The sequence below is a fragment of the Myodes glareolus genome, chromosome 9 (genome assembly GCF_982192425.1).
Source record: "Myodes glareolus chromosome 9, mMyoGla1.1, whole genome shotgun sequence".
NCBI lineage: Eukaryota > Metazoa > Chordata > Mammalia > Rodentia > Cricetidae > Myodes > Myodes glareolus.
The window spans coordinates 7022632-7041548 of record NC_142034.1 but is presented as its reverse complement, the minus strand read 5'-3'; the positions used below and the strand labels follow the sequence as shown (position 1 = coordinate 7041548).

Below are 18917 nucleotides of genomic sequence, written 5' to 3'. Positions count from 1 at the left end.
TGGGTATTGTTTTACTTTCAGCAACAGTCCAGGACCTAGAAGTACAGGTTCAAGCGTCATGCACATGGCACTGAGAATTCCCACTAGGATGTCCCCGTGGGACCCGCGCCTACAGCCCCACTCTGGGACTGCCTCCTGTGTGCTTCACCTTGGAATTCCAGGCAGCTGATCGTGCACCTGAAGCCTTTCTCTGCACCTGGGTGGCTCTGCCCAGCAGCTAGCCTGTCACAATGGCCCTGGCTTCCATCCTCTTGCAGGCAGCGGGAATGAGATGCACATCTTTGTATCATTCCACTTGGACAGGAAGGTGCACTTAGCAGAGGACGCGGTGATGGTGGAGCAGACACCAAGGAGCATCCTCCATCGCAGCCCCTGTGGCTGCTGGCTATCCCACCACAGTTAGCCAAGTACAGCATCCAAAACCCTGGTACAAAAGCGACGCTAACAACATCAGGAACCAGATCATTTGTTCTTAAAGACAGTCTACTACTCCAGTCTACTAGAAAACACTCATGCCAGGGCCCACAGACCCAGAAGTCAGACACAAGAAAAAGGAATAGAGAAAGGGGGGGGGGATATATATATATATATAAAAAAAAAAAGACAGCAGTACATAAAGTGCTTCTCTTTTAATGAAACAAATCCAAAAGATGTACAGTTGTGCAGTTCACAAGCATGGAAAAACAAACAAACAGAAGGACAGAGTTCCAACAGAAGAAGCTAACCCAAGACCAGGCTGGACTTGCCACCAGGGGGGTTTCTCCTGGATGGCGCTGGGGCTGGAGCCACTGGGCTGGGCACAGGAGCAGCAGGCACGGGCTTCTCTTCGATCTGCCCCAGGTTGGCTTGGAAGTCTGTGTCCACGTTTTCTAGGAAGACAGAGTTTGAGAATGGCTCAAACAAATGGAAAAACCATACGACAGACACACACACACACACACACACACGGTACACAGACATACATGCAATACATGCAGCAAAACACCCATATACATAAAATTAAAAAGCAAGCATGAATATTACTTCCACAGCAATTTGACAATAAATGCTAGTGTTCAAACTAGTAATTCTGAAGAGAAATACCTTTGTACAGCAACCCTGAAGATCAAGCCCAGGGTTTTGTAGTCAAAATAAACATCAGTAACCCTGAAGATCAAACCAGGGCTTTGTAAGTCAAAATAAACATTGTAGATACTAAATTGCTATTTAGCCCATCTACAAAATAACTAAACAAAGTTGTCAGTGCTGAACAGAGAGCGATTCACAGTAAACTTCAGGGTCAAAGGGAGAAATGTTGCCTCTGTCTTTAGGGAGGGAGGAAGACTGCTGTCCTAATTTCCTTTCTCCTCCACATCCATGTTTCTACTTTGGCAAACTGAGGATAAGCCCAGGCCACTTACTTCCTAAGGCCAACGTTTCCAGGGAGCCTCATTCTCCACCCAGACTCTGCCCTCACTTTTTTTCCTTTCCTTCTGACAGGGTTTCATTATATATATCCCTGACTAGCCCTGGAACTCACCAAGATCCTCCTGCCCGTCTCCCAAGTGCTGGTATTAAAGACTAAGACATCCAGCTCATTAGCTGGTCACCACTGGTCCCTTCTCCCCCTTCTTTCTGCAGCCTGGAACCCATACCCAGGTTGTGCCTTGAGTTCTTCATTGTTCTGGTTTACCTTCCAGGGTGCTGGGACTAAAGGCCCGGTGCTCCCCTAGGAACCAGTCCAAATTCCTCCCTGTAACCGATCCTTGTATTTGATTGCCCAAAAGGCTGGACAACTTGCTTTATATCCAACAAAGCCTTTCACTTAAAGATGCTCAGCACATCCTCCTTGAAGCTAACTGAAACGGAGTTGCCTTTATCCACCAAGTACATTTGTTGTTATTTTATGACAAATGTGTAAAAGTTACAGCAGTTGGGAGCCCAGAATAACCAGGGGACATACATATAACCATTTAAAGAAGACTCCACACTTGAGTTCAGTGAGCATTTTCCCTAAGGAGCAGGGAGGGAACCATTATTCTGTGGGGCTCTCTCTTGTCTCCACACTTTCCTAATTTTAAATTACATTCACTTGCTCAAATCAGATCAGCTAGCTAGGACTGTATCTCAGTGGTGGAGCACTTGCTAGCAGTCACAAGCTGGTAGCTGTGTGTGCGAAGGGCTGTTTTTACCAGGTTCTGTTAAGTATGGTCTAACAGTGGCAGTGTTGTGAAAATGCAGAGGAGGTCCCAAATCCAACCCTTGTGCTGGCCAAAATGAGAGACAGACAGACAGACAGAGTGACACATGCCTTTGATGCTCAGGGTTCTCTAAAGTCAAGGTCAGCTTGGTCTACAAAGTGATTTTTTTGTCTGTTTTTCGAGATAGTTATATTTTGTAACCACAAGGAAGTGCTAACATTTCCTTTGTAACTGTGGTATGTATGTTTTGAGGCCTTTAAATTTCACCATAAAATTATATTTTAATGTGAAAATTAATATGTATTCAATTAGAATTGCTACCCTGGAACACTGTAACTTTTTCTTAAGACCCTAGCTGTCCTGGAACTAGCTCTGTAGACCAGGCTGGCCTGCCTCTGCCTCCTGAGTGCTGGGATTAAAAACGCACACCCGATTATGAAGTGATTTTTCAGGCCACACAGGACCATATAGTGAGACCCTGTTTTCTAAAAAAATTGGCTTTGGTTTTTTGTTTTGTTTTTTTTTTTCCTTTTGAGACATGATCTCTATGTAGTCCTGGCTATCCTGGAAATTGATATAAACCAGGCTGTCCTTGAACTCACACAGATCCTCCTGCTGCCGCCTCAACAATACTGGGAGATTAAAGGCCTGTGTCACTATGCCCATCCAAAAGCTTTATTTATAAGTGCTTTGCCTGAGCATGCATGATGCTCACAGAAGCCAGGAGGCTGTTGGATCCCCTGAAACTAGAATTACAGACAGCTATGAGACACCATGTAGGTGTTAGGACTCAAACCTGAGTCCTCTGGAAGAGTAGTCAGTGCTCTTAATCCCTGAGCCATCTCCCCAGCCCAGAACAGAACCTCTTATGAAAAAACTGTCAGTAAGCATATCAAACACTGGCCCAATTAATATGTTTCTTTTTTAAAGAATTCTTTGGTTTGGGGTTTTTTTTTCTTTTTAGTAATATTTGCTTGTTTTTTCAAGACAGGGTTTCTCTGTAGCTTTGGAGCCTGTCCTGGAACTAGCTCTGTAGACCAGGCTGGATCTCAAACTCACAGAGACCTACCTGTCTCTGCCTCCTGGCTTTTAGTACATTTCTAACAGAGTAAACCTTGACATCAGTGGGCTGGCAGAAGACGCTTTGGAGGTAAAAGCTCCAGCTCCCAAGTGCTGGATTAAAGGCTTGCGCTACATGACTTAAACTACACACACCTACACACACACACACACACACACACACACACACACACACGGTTTGGGTTTTAATTTTTTAGTGATTTTACTTTTTATTTTTATGGGCATTGGTGTTCTGCCTGCATGTATGTCTGTGTGACGGTGTTGGGTCCCTTGGACCTATAGTTACAAACAGTTGTGAGCTGTTGCACGGTGCCGGGAATTGAACCCAGGACCTCTGGAAGAGCACTTGCTACTCTCCTAAGAAACCAGGGTTTTGTTTTGGTTTTTTGTTTGTTTGTTTTTCAAGACAAGGTTTCTCTATGTAGGCCTGGCTGTCCTGGAACTCACTCCACAGACCTGGCTGGCTTCAAATTCAGACCGCCGCCAGTCTCTGCCTCTTAATCATTGTGATTAAAGGTGTGTATCACCACCATCCGGCTAAAAAATATATTTTAATAAGTAAAATAAATGTGGTCACACTGACTACTCTCAGTTCCATCCTTCCTTTCCGAAGTATGGTGGCCCCTGAAGTACACTCAGGGCTCTTTCTCTGAGTCACACATGAACTCAAATCTCTAAGAGCACAGCAGGAGCAGGGGCAGCATGCAGACGGACAGACACACGATCTGCACATGAACTTAGACCTCTAACACAGCAGGAGCAGGGGCAGCACGTAGATAGACTTACCATGCATATCACCTTCTCCCTGGAAAAGAAAATTTCAAAATTAGTTCCTGTTTTAATTCTGCAACCCATAAAACGGTCATAGTTCAGAGCAGCTAATCCCATTAAAATTAAATGTGAAATTCCATTTTGGCAAATGCATGACCCAGCAACAACAAGCTCAATACAATCTGGGGTAATGCTACACAAATGTCTTGCACATGAACACCCCAATGCCAGTGAGATACACACACACACACACACACACACACAGTCTTTTCTCAAACGGAGTGGTGAGTCTTCCCCTATGTAGCTGATAAAGGGCCCGATCCGCAGCTGCTGCACAGCCTCCCCACACCTAAAAGTTGATGCCTCAGGGTAACCAGACCGGAAGAGTTCCTTCCAGACACACCCAGGGGGCTCACTGGCAGCTCTATCTGCAGATGTGTCCCACAGTGACAGTGTTGTCATTTCCTGGAGTTCGACACAAACATTTAGACAACTGACATAGCTCTTCAACTCCAAGTTGCTAGCTAGATACAGGAGGTTCAAAGGAAGTGCATGGGCTTCCGAAGGGCCCAGAGTTCATGCTAAGGACCTAAGACTAACCTAATGGTAACACATTTAAGCGGATCAAGCCAAGGCCAGGTCAACTCACTTATATCTGACTCCCTGCTTCCCTTAGGTTTTTGTTTGGACGAGGGTCTCGTGTAGCTCAGGCTGGCTTAGAACCCTGTACAGCTGATCCGGCCGCCACCACCATCCAGGTGCAGGGATTATAGCATGAGTAATGGAATTCTGGTCTCGTGTTGCAGTGCTGGGGTGGGTCCAGGGCTTCTGGAAAGCTAAGAAAACACTCCACAAACTGAGCTCCGCCCCCAGCCTACTGGCCTGGCTTTTTGTCTGATTTTATACTTTAATTTTCATCACCAAGAAGTCTTAGCTCATTCCCTTATGGAGATCTGAGCAATTAAAAAATAAATTTTTTTCAAGACAGTTTCTCTGTGTAGCTCCAGCTGTCTTAGAACTCACTCTGAAGACCAGGCTGGCCTGGAATTCAGAACGCTAAAGGCGTAGGATGCACCACCACTCCAGAGCCCACATTGTTCTCACACTGACCTTGAGGTCTAAGAAGTCTCCAGAACTCGCTTCAGAGGAGTTACTTCTCTGTGCTCCAGGTGACTCAGAATCTTCCCTGCCACCAGTAGTAGACTTGGCACCTAGAAACCAATACACACTATCTTAAAGAATAGGACAGAAGGGGCTAGAGAGGTAGCTCAGCCATTAAGAGCATGGGCTGACCAGGTTCTTCCTAGCACCCACATGTTCACATACAACATGCAGGCAAAACACTCACACACTTAATCATTAAAAAAAGAATATAGCAGAAGAAGCAAAGCAGACATACTCTAAAGACATGCTCCGAGGCAGGCTGAAAACAACCACGGGGCCACTCTGCCTGTGATCCTTACTCCAGCCACCATCTAGTAGACTCAAGGGTCCTGGCCCATACCCAGAATTCCCAGTCGTCCTACCTGAGTCTACCCTATACTGGATTACAGGTGTGATGTGCACCCAGCCAGTGTTGGACTTCTGGCCTCTTTGGGTTCAGCCTTTGTTAGTCAATACCAAATCCAGTTGGATCAGTGACTTTGAATAGGGGTTACCTTGTAAAACCAGTCCCTGTTGCCGGGTGTGGTGGTGCACACCTTTAATCCCAGCACTGGGGGGGGGGGGGGGGAGGCAGGCCAATCTCTATGAGTTCAAGGTCAGTCTGGTCTACAGAGTAAGTTCTGGGGCAGTCAGGGCTACACAAAGAGAAACCCTGTGTCTCAGTAACAAAAGCAAGACAAACAAACCAGCACCTGCTGACTTTGCCCAAGATGGAGGGTTTTCTTCAGGTGTCCCAAAGATGCTAGAAGCCATCTTGTTCTTCCTCACAGGCTGTTCTGATGGCTCATCAAAACCTAGTGAAAAATTGGATCCGCCACCTGGAGGCCGCAAAACCCTGGAAACAATGGTAAGATGTTAGCTTCAGATCACACCGAAACACTCCTTGGCATAAATATGTTCAAATACCTTTTACTTCCCTTAGCATCTCCCCCTGCTCCAAGATTGACTCTTAGAACAGTGCTCTATCTGTAAGGTCATCCACCACACCCAAGGCTGCAACACCGGCTGTCATCCAGATAACAGACTGCTGTCCCTTAGAGAAAGGCAAAGAGGAAGAAGGGTCTCTCTGGGCTTAGCTGAATATATTTGCAAAGACATTCAGAGAAACATCTTGTTATTTATTCATTCGGAAGCATTTCCAACTTAGACAAGGCAGCACACACCTGTGATCAGAACTTGGGAGACTGAGGCTGGACTGAGGCACTGACTGCTCTTCAAAAGGTTCTGAGTTCAATTCCCAGCAACCACATGGTGGCTCACAACCATCTGTAATGAGATCTGGTGCCCTCTTCTTGCCTGAATAACAATGTACAAATAATAATACTAACACCTGGTCTGATCCCTAGACAAAGAACTATAGGCAACTAATGATTTCTGGTAGAGGAAGAATTAATTAGCCTCCTCTCTTATTGGTTATCCAATACAAAGATGTCAGCTCTGTAACCATATATGCACATAAACAAGAAAAAGGACTCAGTGGGCTGTGTTATACTTGTTCACAGACACGTACACACAGGTGTATGTAAAGGAGAAGACTACCAATTTGTTAGTGAGGTGAGATGAGGTGAGGGAGGGGTTCCAGGAAAAGCCCCTAGTAGGGGCTGAGGGGAAGACCGAAACTGATGGAATAAGATTTTAATTAAATATGTATAAATAAATAAATAATCTGGAACTGGAGAGAGGGCTCAGCAGTTAAGAGTAGTGGCTGCTCTTCCAGAGGATCAGGGTTCAGTTCTCAGCATCCACACGGCAGCTCACCAACATCTGTAACTCCAGTTCTGGGGAACCTGACATTCTCCTCTGGCCTCCATGGGTATCAAGCAAGTACATAATAAACATACATACATGCAGGCAAAACACATACATAAAAAAATGCAATCCTTCTTAAACCCCAACTAATGTTGCTGAAAACCCTGAATGCCCACTTACTATCCCTATTGCTCACCTTTTATAAAAACTGACTTAAAACTACTAAAACCTGGGGGCTGGAGAGATGGCTCAGTGGTTAAGAGCACTGGCTGCTCTTCCAGAGGTCCTGAGTTCAATTCCCAGCAACCACATGGTGGCTCACAACCATTTGTAATGAGATCTGGCGCCCTCCTCTGGCGTGCGGGCATATATGGAGGCAGAATATTGTATACATAATAAATAAATAAATCTTTAAAAAAAAAAACCTACTAAAACCTAATGGAAGACCTAAGACTTTTGGAGCTGGAGAGATGGCTCGGAATTATGTACACTGCTTTTATTGAGGGACCCACGTTTGGTTCCCAGAACCCACATTGGAGCACACGGGCACTTGTAACTCTGGCTTTGCACACTGCACTCACGCGCACACACAGACAGACAATTAATACAACAATAAAGGCAGGAGGTGCTGGTGCATGCATTTAATCCCAGCACTCAGGAGGAAGAGGCAGGTGGATCTCTGAGTTCAAGGCCAGCCTGGTCAGAGAAAGTTCCAGGGACAGGCTCTAAAGCTACCACAGAGAAGCTGTGTCTTGCGGAAACAAAAACAAACTGAACCACCCTTGGCCTGATGACTAAGTAAAAGCATTTGCTAAGCTAAACCCAACACCTCCAGTTGTTCCTTGGTCCCCATCACCTCCATCCCCACAACCCTCCCCACCTTTTGTTTTTCAATACAGAGTTCTCCTGTGTAACAGCCCTGGCTGTCCTCAAACTCAGAGATTCCCTCTTTCTCTGCCTCTCGACTGCTGGGATTAAATGTGTGTGCCACCCTGCCCGCTTAAAGGACAGATAACTTTTTAATATTTATTTACTTATTTATTCATTATGTACAGTGTTCTGTAATGTGCATCTTCAGGCCAGAAGAGGGTACCAGATCTCATTACAGATGGTTGTGAGCCACCATACAGTTGCTGGGAATTGAACTCAGGACCTCTGGAAGAGCAGCCAGTGTTCTTAATCACTGAGCCATCTCTCCAGTCCAAGGACAGATAACTTAGGAGAGTTGGTTTTCCTCTTCAATGTGTGCCCCTGGGATCTAACCTGGGTCTTGAGGCCTGGCACAGGTGCCGTTACCCACTGAGCCATCTGGCCAGCTTCTGAAGAGCTCTAGCGTCAGCATTCACAAAGATGCATGCACCCGTGTTTACTGTGGCACTGTCCTCAACAGCCAAGTGAGGTGAGCTTGTGCCCCATCACAGAAGAGAATGTGCCACACAAGCTCCATGGAACTTTGTCAGCCAGAGGGCGGGAGGGGGTAACTTGCTAGAGAATATTTGTACCTGGATATCTATGTATTAAATCAAGTGAACCAGATACAGAGAAACAAATACATCACCTTTGTCCTCATTTATGGATCCTGGATGCAGATACATAAAACCATTTATATTTTGCCATGAAAACAGAAGGGAGACCAGCAGGGAGAAGGGGGGGTGCACTGGAAGCACAAAACACACTTGAGACAAACTGTCATTGTGAGCTAGGTGGTGACTCAAACCTGCACTCCCTGAATTTGGGAGTTGGAGGACAAAAAAAAAAAAAAAAAAAAAAAAAAAAAAAAAAATCAAGGAACTCAGGCTGCATGGCGAATTCAGGCCAGCCTTGGCTATGAGACCGTCTCAAAAACCAAAAAGAAAAATCCTGAACTAATGAAGCCCATCAGTATGCACAATAAAGACATGCCCACCCAAAAATGTGTTTTGAACTGGGGTTTGAAAAGATGGTCCTGAAGTTAGACGCACTTGTTGCTCTTACTGGGAGCCCCGCTGTGGTTCTCAGCACTCACATGGTGGTTTCACAGCTACATCAGTCCCAGAGGGTCTGATGACCACTTTCGGACCTCCAGGCACAGGCACGCATCTGACTGCCCTTCCAGAGGACTCAGGTTCAGCTCCCAGCACCCACATGGCAGCTCACAACTGTCTGTAACTCCAGTTCCAGGAGATCCAACACCCATGGCAAAACACCAATGCATATAAGATAAAATTTAAGGAAAAAAGGACACATAAAATAAATCTAAAAAAAATTTAATTTGAATGGATAAAAAAATATGATGCAATTAGGTAGGCAAAGTGGCTCATGCTGCCAATCCCAGCACTCAAGAAGTTGAGGTAGACCAGCCGGCAATAGAGTGAGACCTTGTCTCAAGATATCAAAAACTAAAGCGTCTTTGTTTCCATGTCTTTCTAGTTTATTCTTTGCTTGATTAACATGTTCAATTTTATAAAGCATGTGTGTGCCTAGAGAGGGCATTTGCCAGCACCCACTGTGTCTGGTAGATCCAGATGCTGCTTGTTTGACAGGCTTGTGGCTCAGCCTATAATCAACACTCAAGAGGCCAAAGCAGTCTTCTGTCCACAGTTAAATTCAAGGCCAACCTGGGCTACACAAACTGTCAGAGAGAAGCTAGGCAGTACACACTGTGTGATTCCAGCACTAGGGGAACAGGAGGGTAACCTGGTCTACATGGCAGGGAGCAGGAGTGAGAAGGGCATCCCAGGCACAAGAGGAAAGCCAGACAGCAACAGGAAGTTGACAGAGAGATGAATACTTAACTGAGTATACAAGATGCTTTTCCAGATGCTGAGAAGCAGCACAGGAGAACAGATGAAAGGTGCCTATAATTCTAGGCAATTTAAAACACAGCAAGTTTCAACTTCAGAGGTAGGGTGGAGAGCAAGATCAGCAGTCTCAGCGACTTGGGAGACTAAGGTAAGAGAGTCAGGAGTCAAGAAGGCAGCTACCACCTTAGGCAACGTGTGCCCCAAATATACACGCAGTGTCCTTGACTACGGCGTTTATTTTGTGTGTGCTTCCTCCCCATGGGAAGCCACTGAAACCAAGGCAGGCACTTCTGTCACAGCCCTGCTGATGCCACTGTGGGGGACCAAAATAAACCGGGTCTTTTTCTATGTCAAAAAAAAAAAATCATTATCCTATGTGTGTGGGTGGTTTATCTGCACATATGTCTGTATACATGTGTGTGCATGCCTGGTGCCCGAGGACAAAGAGGGTGTGCCTCGCTCCTGGGACTGGAGTCACCACGTGGGTGCTGGGAAACAAACCAGGTCCTAGAAAAGCAGTCAGAGCTCTTCAGGACTAAGCCATTTCTCCAGTCCCAAAACAAAACTTTTTAAAAATTCAAATCTTGTCCCAACTACCTTAGCACAAGGACATTCATTATGGGAGTGGGAAGAGAGAGGAAGAGCAGCTAGCTGGGTGTAGTGGCGCAGCCTCTAATCCCAGCACTCCAGGGTTGGGGTGGGGGGCAGAGGCAGGGAGATCTGTGAGTTCCAGCCTGGCCTACACAGTGAGACCTGAGAGAAGCAGGGAGGGGCAGGGAGAGGTAAATACCAAGCACTACAGAGCAAAGGGGCTGAAGGATTACAATTCCAGTCCACCTGGGCTACAGAAACGTTTAACCAAAAAGAGACAGGGGCTGAAAACCTGCTGTTTCCTCACCCAGTATGTTAAAGATCACAAGTTTCATTTTTTGAGACAGGGTCACAGGTGGTAGTAGCGCAGGCTGATATGGATCTCTTGGATTGTCTTGCCACAGACCCTTGTTTGGAATGTGCCTTTTGTCCAATCACATTACACAGCTTCAATCTCATCTGTGCACAGAGCAATGCCATCTCTGTAAAAACCCAAAAGGGAGCTAGGTACACGCCTTGATCTTCTGAGTCCTAGGCCAAACTGGTCTACATAGTTGGGTTGCTTACTGCAGGATAGCCAGGGCTATGCAGAAGGTCCCTGCCTCAAAGCACAAACAAAACACAGGCGAGCTTCTGGGTGGTTCACACTGGAGGCTCCTGGAGGGCAAGCGCCTACATTGGCCGGGGAAGTCCAGCACCTCCTCTCTACTTTACTCTGAACTAATTATACCCTTCAGGATAAACTCATAAATCTAAGGGTTTCCATGAATTTTATGGCAAATTAATTAAACCTAAGGACAGGTTATAGGAATCCTGACTTACAGGCAGTTGGTAAAAGCACAGGACAAGAAAAAGTGGGGAGTTATGCTCTGTATCTCATGCCTGTAATCAGAATGTGGGGTGCCGAGAGGTCTGGTGTGAATGTGAAGGCAGCAAGGACTAGAGTGAATTCCGGGCTAGCCAGGCTAGAAATGGAACCGTGCCTTAAAAAGAAAGGTGGTTACCAGTACGGTTCAATTGAAAGAACATTTGCCTAGGGTGCCCGACTCCCCGGACTACAGAAACTGGGCATGGTGGGCACCCTCAATGTGTGGGCTGCACCATCTCCAGGTGTCACAACCAATCAGGTGAGAGAGCAGCCAGCCACATCTGCCTGTGGCACATCTGCTCGCTGGTGACGGGAATCTACATGGTTGGTTTTCCCTCCTCAGACTAGAAAATGATCACCATTGAAACACAAGGGCCTGCTGTTCACTCATGAGGGGAATGGTACAAAAGTGAACAAACCTCAGATGCACAAACATCCTCCTCAGCCCTGAGAGCTGGGTTACAGACGTGAGTGAGCTACCATGTCCAGCTCGGTACAAACTTTATAAGGGACCCAGTGTGGACTGCCTAACCTCTCTATGCCTCAGGTTTCTCTATAAAATGAAGGGAGGGAGCAGTATCTGTCCCATCAGACTGTTATTATAGGGACATCATACAAATATTATATATATATAATATATATGTGTGTATATAAATATATACATAAAATATATATGTATATATACTTATATATAATATATTATATATGTTTATAAATATATAAAATATATATTTATATATATAAAATATATATGTATATATAAAATAAAAACTGGAACATAGCGCTCATGTACATAAACTATTATTAAAACCATCCACAAGTCACCATGATGCTACGAGTATTCCCTCTCACTAATGGATTTCAGATTAATTTTAATGTCTTCCTATTTTTCTGTACTTCTGTTAACCTAAAATTCTTTTAAAGACTGCTTCTGGGACCAGGCAGTGGTGGCACACACCTTTAATCCCAGCAGAAGCAAGCGATTCCAGGACAGCCAGGGCTACACAGAGAAACCCTGTCTCAAAAAACCAAAACCAAAACAAAACAAAAAAACTGCTTCCGGATAGATGGGTGCAGGTGCCTGCTGCTGAGCCTGACACTTGAGTTAGGTCCCAGGAACCCACAGTTTAAGAAGGAACTGTCTCCCCAAAGCTATCCTCTGACCTCCATACACATCCAGAGAAAATGCACACATGCACACAGGTATACTCGCTCTCCTTAAAGGAAAAGGGGACAGAGAGATGGCTCAGAGGTTAAAAGCACTGGCTGCTCTTCCAGAGGTCCTGAATTCAATTCTCAGTGACCACATGGTGGCTCACAACCATATGTAATGAGATATGGTGCCCTCTTCGGGAGCGCAGGCAGACATACAGGCAAAACACTGTATACATAATAAATCTTAAAAATGCATGCATGCATGCATACATACATACATACATACATACAGGGTCAGACTACGTCTACCAAGTGTCAGCATCATGCTGCTTCAAAGTCAAAGTGATGTTTGAATGTGCAGTGGAATTTTAGTTGTTGCAGAAGACGTACAATAAGGAATGTTGATCCAGTGATTACATGGAGACCACAGAAGAGACTATAAAGAATGTGGACCATAAATGCCGTCTGACACAGAGAACAGGGTTCCAAAGTATTCTGAGGCTTAAAGTGCTGCTATGTAAACTCCAAGCAAGACTGGCTTTATATGGTTCCATTTTCCTCCTACTAGACTGCAGTGTGCTCGTGCGACAGACGAGTGGATTACAAGGAGTAATTCCTGTAGGTGGTCGTGTGTGGGCTCAAGGCTGGAGTGGTAGAAAGCTCAGAAGAAGCCCAAAAAGACTTCAGATACAATAGGATTATTCTGTAGGCAAGCCCTTTTTGATTCAGTGTCCTCTTCTAGCCTCCAAGGCCACCTGCCTTGTACACACCCAAACGCAATTTTAAAAATAGACATTAAAAAGAAACGACTGTTTCTGAGGTAGACACAGTAACAGAGACAGATCACAGGGAGTTTGGGGCAGCCCTGGGCTATATATACAGGCTGGACTACAGAATAAGGTTTTTCTCTACATAGGATCTAACTATATAGCCTTGGCTAACCCAGAACTCTCCGTCCTGCTTTTCCAGACTCCTGAGTGCTGGAGTTACAGATGTGTGCCATCAAGCTGGACGCCAGTGTCACACAAAAACTCTTTCCCTACTGTCCACGCTGGATCCATCCCTAGGTAGAAATCCTGGCTCCTCAGCTCCAGCGTAGGCTGACTCCTGCCCTCCTCGCTGGACTCACACTGCCCTTTTCTGCCTTGTCCAGGCCCTCTATATAACATGGCCTCTTCTCAACTAAGTCCAGATGTTCCAGCCACCTTCCTCCTCTCCACTTCCTTCACTGCTGCAGGCATCTCCACTCGGAGCCTTTCCTAAGGCCTCTGACTGGAATTCGCTCCACCCTTCCCCTCAGAGCCATTTAAGCTTTAGCTAATCGCCCACGCGCCCCCCCCCCCCCTTTTTGTCTGGTTTTTCTTTTCAAGACAGGGTTTCTGCAACTTTGAGCCTGTCCTGTTACTCACTCTGTGGACCAAGCTGGCCTCAAACTCATAGAGATCCACCTGTCTCTGCCTCCCCGAGTGCTGGAATTAAAAGTGTTTGCCACCACTGCCTGCCCAGCCAATCTCTTAAACCCCACTCCTACACCCCTGCTTCCTCAACGGGCTTAGGAGCACAGCAGGTTAGTGCTCCTGGAAAGGGGAGCCACACGTCCTTCTGAATCCCCACTGCCCAGCAGCAAGCACAGAGGCAGCATGGAGCACAGGATTGTGTGGCAATCTCCAACACGCTTGACCTGCGGGCACCGCACAGCTTTGCTGTCAGGATTCTCGGTCATGCCACCGTTTCCCCCGACCACCAACCAGCACAAAACCTGCTCGTACTGCAGGGCCCCACAAAGCCGGCTGAGGCTGGAGGCTGGAGGCTGCCTAGCCGCATGCTGGACTCAGCACTGCTGGTTCCAGGCATCTGGCCAGCAGTCACTGACAGCAGGACTGGAGTCCTCAGGCCAGGCTGCCTTGTGGGCAAGTGCTCCAAGTGTATCAAGAGTCAATCAAACAATGCCATGTTTGTCTGCAGGAACAAACCCACGGAGTTACTTTAAGGTTCTCCTGTTTTCTAGCCTTGGACTCTCTCTTCTGGGAGCCTCTACCTTTCCCTGGAATGTGACATCAGTGTCTCACTCAGTGAAGATGCAATGCTCAGGCCTGGAAAGAAGGCTCAATGCTTCAGAGAGCTTGCTGCTCTTCTAAAGGACCCTGTTGAGCTCCCTGCACCCTTCAAGCAGCTCATTCATAGCTACCTATAACTCTCCAGGGGATCCAACACCTGTTCTTCTCCGCTTGTTCCTTTCTCAGAACAAATAAAATAAATCTTTTATTTTCCTACAAAAGGAATACAAGTTGAAGAGATGGCTCAAAGGTGAAGTAAGAACACAGTTGGGCATGGTGGCACACACCTTCAATTCAGCACTTGGGAGGCAGAGGCAGGCAGATCTCTGAGTTCGAGACTACCCTGGTCTACAGAGTGAGTTCCAGAGCAGGCTCCAAAGCTACAGAGAAACCCTGTCTTGAGAAAATAAATAAATAAATAAATAAATGGCTGCTCTTCCAGAGATTCATATCCAATTCCCAGCACCTACATGGTGGCTCATAACTCCAGTTCCAAGGGACTTGACACTTTCTTCTGGCCTCGGTGGGAACCAAGCACACATGTGGTACCATAATTCCAGGCAAAATATTCACCAAAAAAAAATTTAAATGTAAAAGATACTTTGAAAAAGAACGGGGGTGGGGTGGGGGCGCACACAATGACATCAACTAGAGAAATAGCTCAGCACTCAGCAGTTAAGCATACTTACTGCTCTTGCAGAGGACCTGAATTCAGTTCCTTGGACCCATCTCAGGTGGCTCACCTCTAACTCCAGAGGACTGGATGCCTCTGCCCCCTACAGGCACCTGCATTCATACACATTCACACGCAGACATAATTTTTAAAAAATAAATATTTGATCAGATATGGAGGGCATGTCTTAAATCCCAGTACCAGAGACAGAGGCACGTAGATCTCTGAGACTGAGGCCAGCTTGAGTTCCTGACCAGCTGAGACTACACAGTGGGAAACTCAAAAAAAAAAAAAAAGGTAAACATCTAAAACTATGTCTGCAAATACTTGTAATCTTGGCACTCAAGAGACTGAAGGAAGAGGTCACAAGCTAGAGGCTTAGCCTGGGCTGCACACTGAATTCAGGCTAGTGTGAAGTCACATGGTCGAGATCCTATGCCAAAAAATAAAGGCTTTTTTTTTTAAGTCTCAGATATTAAACATGCCCAGAGTAAATTTATTTTATAAATTAAGATAAATGTATTTAGGCATATACTTTATAAAGATCCTTACATTTAATCTAAAAATTTTTTGATGGAGGGTATCACTTCAAAGCTGTAGCTAGCCTGAAGCTTGAAGCCATCCTCCCACTTCTGACTCCCTAGTGCTGGCTCACACCTCCTCACCCAGGTTCCCAGGTAATTAACTGTTTAAATTACTACTAGTGGTAGAGATAGGGTCTGGGGTGACCTTTTGGGGGTGAAGGGAAATGGGAGCTGCTGAGGATGGAGCCCAGGGTCCTGCCCAGGCTGTGGGCTGTGAGCATTGCTAATCGAGCACATTGCCAGCCCTAGAGGTTCTCATTGGCTGAAGTGTTTGAAATTTTTACCTTAAATGACCAAAGACACGTGAAATATTAAAATCAAAATCAACATGCCTCTTTGTCCTCCCTCCCTTCCTCCCCAGGGAGCAGGAGGCTTTCTGCACTAAGTGTAATTAAAACATCATGAAATTCTTCAGAACCATAGTGGACTTATATTTTTTGGCCATGAAAAAACACGGGGGGGGGGCAACACTAGCACCCAGCAAGCTTAAAAACACGTCAAAGCTCTGCCTAGTCCAACTTTTACTGGTCTTGCAATAGCAGGTACTACCTCCCCGATGACGTCAGTGTTGTAGAGACCATCTGAAATAGAGAGCGGTTCTCAAACAAAGGATTTGCTTGCAAGACAAAGTACTTCAGCTTTGGTTTCAACTCTTTCTTTCTGAACCACATATATGGTAACCGCTTCAGGACTGCCGAGTTAAGACCCAAAAATGTTATAAAACAGACAGCAATTTAAAAAATAGCTTCCTTTCTTCCAATCCCAAGTGCCCATCTCTTCCACACCACATTCATCACGAGGTTGCAGAGCAAGAGGCCCGTTACTGAGGGAAGGGGGTGAAGAGAATCCAGAGAATCCAGAAGGGAAAACACGAAGTTAATAAAGACCAAGGCATGAGCACAACACTGGAGTGCAAGTGATGACAAAGGTGGCCGGAAACACTTATTTTGCATTTATTTGTCTCACACGTCAAGCATCCACGTAAAGGACCCAGGCTCTGAGATGCTTTACAAAAAAGCCTTGAGGATGAACTTGACTCTCAAAAGGTTACACATAACACATTATCACACCAGTAACCAAGGCCTGACCAACAGAAAGTTGGCTTCATCACACAAAACACAATCCAGGGCTCAATCTGTCCCTGTGTCCTCTGTAACAAATTACCTCACTGGAGGATGACAGGAGGGAGTGACCGTGTCTCCAAGGTCTACACTCTCAAGTTCTGCCCCACCCTCTAATTGCCCCTTCAGTTCTCTCCAATCGCACCCATTTTTTTTATTACTTTGTGAAACTGAAAGCAGTGACTTCCGTGGCCTGTCCCTCCCAGGGCTTCCTCCTAAACTACTCTGAAGAGGCTGTTTTTTGTTGGCAAGTTCTCAAACCTCTGTGAGATACTGCTATTCCATGGCTGTCTTTTTAGCCCCACAAAATGGCTCCCTTTGTGCCATTCGGCCAGGACCCCAAGGCTTGGCCACACACGACTGCGGGTCATCATCAATGGCCATCATAGGTGGCCAGGGAAAGTGGAAACTAAGCTTCTTCCGAGCCTTTAGCAAGATCCCAGCGATGCCTTAAAGGACTGTGTGCAATTCGCTGAGACGATGTCGACTCTCTACACAGAACCCAAACCCTCCCACCAAGTTAGAGAGGGATAGAAAAAGGGTCCGAGTCCAGACACCCCACTCCTCCCCAAATGCAGTCTACTTGGTGGCAAGCAAGGTCCCAGCTTCCAGGGGGATACTACATACTACTGGAGAGACAATGGATGGCTCCATGGCCCCGCCCAAGCACAGACAACCTCCTCCTCCAAGGGAAACCTGCTCTGGGGTGAACTCATTCGGCCAAAGTCAATGGGAGAAGTGAAGAAGGTGGCGTGGAAGGGCTGAGATCCGAGGGTCTGAGCGCAGAAGACCCACTCGGGTCGTCTCGCGGGCCGCGCACTCGGAGGTGGGCGTGGGGAGGGGGGAGGAGACCCGGTCTCTCCTTTGTTAGGCGCACAGAGGCACTCGGAGAAGAGGACCGTCCCTCGGATCCTGGGCTGGAAGTGAGGGAGGCGATGACCGGCCCCGCCCTGCCAGAGGTGCACCTGCTGCGCGGACCCGGGGACCCGGCGGGCCACCGCGGGGACAAGAGCCTGCAGACGCGCAGGCACAGGGCTCAGATCTGCACGCTGCGCCCAAGGCGGAGGCCAGCACACTGCCGAGGCTACAGGCGGCAGCGCGTGGCCCGCGAGTGGGACAATGGGCCCGGGAACCAGAGCTCGGCAGGCTCCCTGGGATGTGGGGAGACCACGCCACCATCGCGGAGCCGAGCAGTATAGCCGCGGGTGGCTGAAAGCCGATCCTCCCGCACACGCTGGCGGACGCCAACCTGCCGTAATTGCCATACGGCCGCCACCCACGGTCCCCTCAGCCGTCGCTCCGTGGGAGAAAGGAACAGAGCCGCCCGATCGGGGCGGGGCCAGCAGCCGAGGCTGTCCCACCGCACAAAGCGGCGCCCACTCCTCGCTCTGCCACCCGCCGCGACAGGAGCGCGGCGCCCCCGGCGCCCGGGGCCCGTTACCGCCAACGCCCCGCGGCCCGCACGAGCCCCTGAAAGCTCGAGTCCGGCCCCGTCGCCTTACCGGGAGCTGTTCCTGCTGTTGGGGTCCACACCCTTGAAGGTAGTGGTAGTGGTCATGGCGCCAAGGGGCGAGGTAGGCTGGCGCACGGAGAACGCCGAAGGGGACTGGGACCAACTGGTGGAGACAGCTCCACAATCACCACTAGCCGCGCTCCACGAGCCTCTGCCGCTGTGGGGCTCGCCGGACACACGCTTTATAGGGCTCCCAGGGCCCACCCTCCGCGGGTCGCCATTGGCCAGTTTAAAAGGATCTCTTCATTTCTATTGGTTCCTTACAGTGCTACTCATAGTTCGGCATCAGGACGGGCTGCGCTGGCCACGGCTCAGCCTAAGCCCCGCCCCCTTCCTGTACAGACACCGGCCGCTATCGTCTCCCCTTCCCCCACCCAGGCAATCCCGTCCTGCTCCCCCCCAAGTGCTCACTGTCACTTCTCAAAGTTCCTCGTGGGGCTGCTGAGGTAGCTCAGAAGGAAAGGCGCTTGCCGCCCAGCGTGACAACCTGAGTCGACCTCCAAGACCCAGAAAGTGGAAGGAAAGACCCAAACTCCAGAACCTCTGACCTCAAGCTGTGTACTCTGAGGTACACACACACACACACCCCTAAACACATCCCTAAACACATACATACACCCAAACACAC

At 47.5% G+C, this 18917-nt stretch overlaps 1 protein-coding gene across 1 annotated transcript; it reads right to left on the bottom strand.

Annotated features, from left to right (window-relative positions):
• Positions 1-614: 614 nt before the first annotated feature.
• On the bottom strand, positions 615-18458 carry Jpt1 (Jupiter microtubule associated homolog 1). Its single transcript, XM_048452030.3, has 5 exons — positions 18279-18458; positions 5888-6030; positions 5142-5242; positions 4047-4065; positions 615-869 (listed from the first exon to the last, which is right to left on the bottom strand). Exons 1-5 carry the CDS (start codon positions 18332-18334, stop codon positions 721-723), a joined length of 468 nt encoding a protein of 155 aa, XP_048307987.1. The 5' UTR covers positions 18335-18458; the 3' UTR covers positions 615-720.
• Between the last annotated feature and the right edge of the window lie 459 nt (positions 18459-18917).

What these genes read in the sequence shown, in the direction of transcription:
- Jpt1 (XM_048452030.3), bottom strand. Translation starts at nt 18,334, where the DNA reads ATGACCACTACCACTACCTTCAAGGGTGTGGACCCCAACAGCAGGAAC. An exon ending in AACAGCAGGAACAGCTCCCG is followed by an intron (nt 6,031 to 18,278) that starts GTAAGGCGACGG and finishes CATTGTTTCCAG; the next exon opens with GGTTTTGCGGCCTCCAGGTG. An exon ending in ATCTTGGGCAAAGTCAGCAG is followed by an intron (nt 5,243 to 5,887) that starts GTGCTGGTTTGT and finishes ATTGGTTTCTAG; the next exon opens with GTGCCAAGTCTACTACTGGT.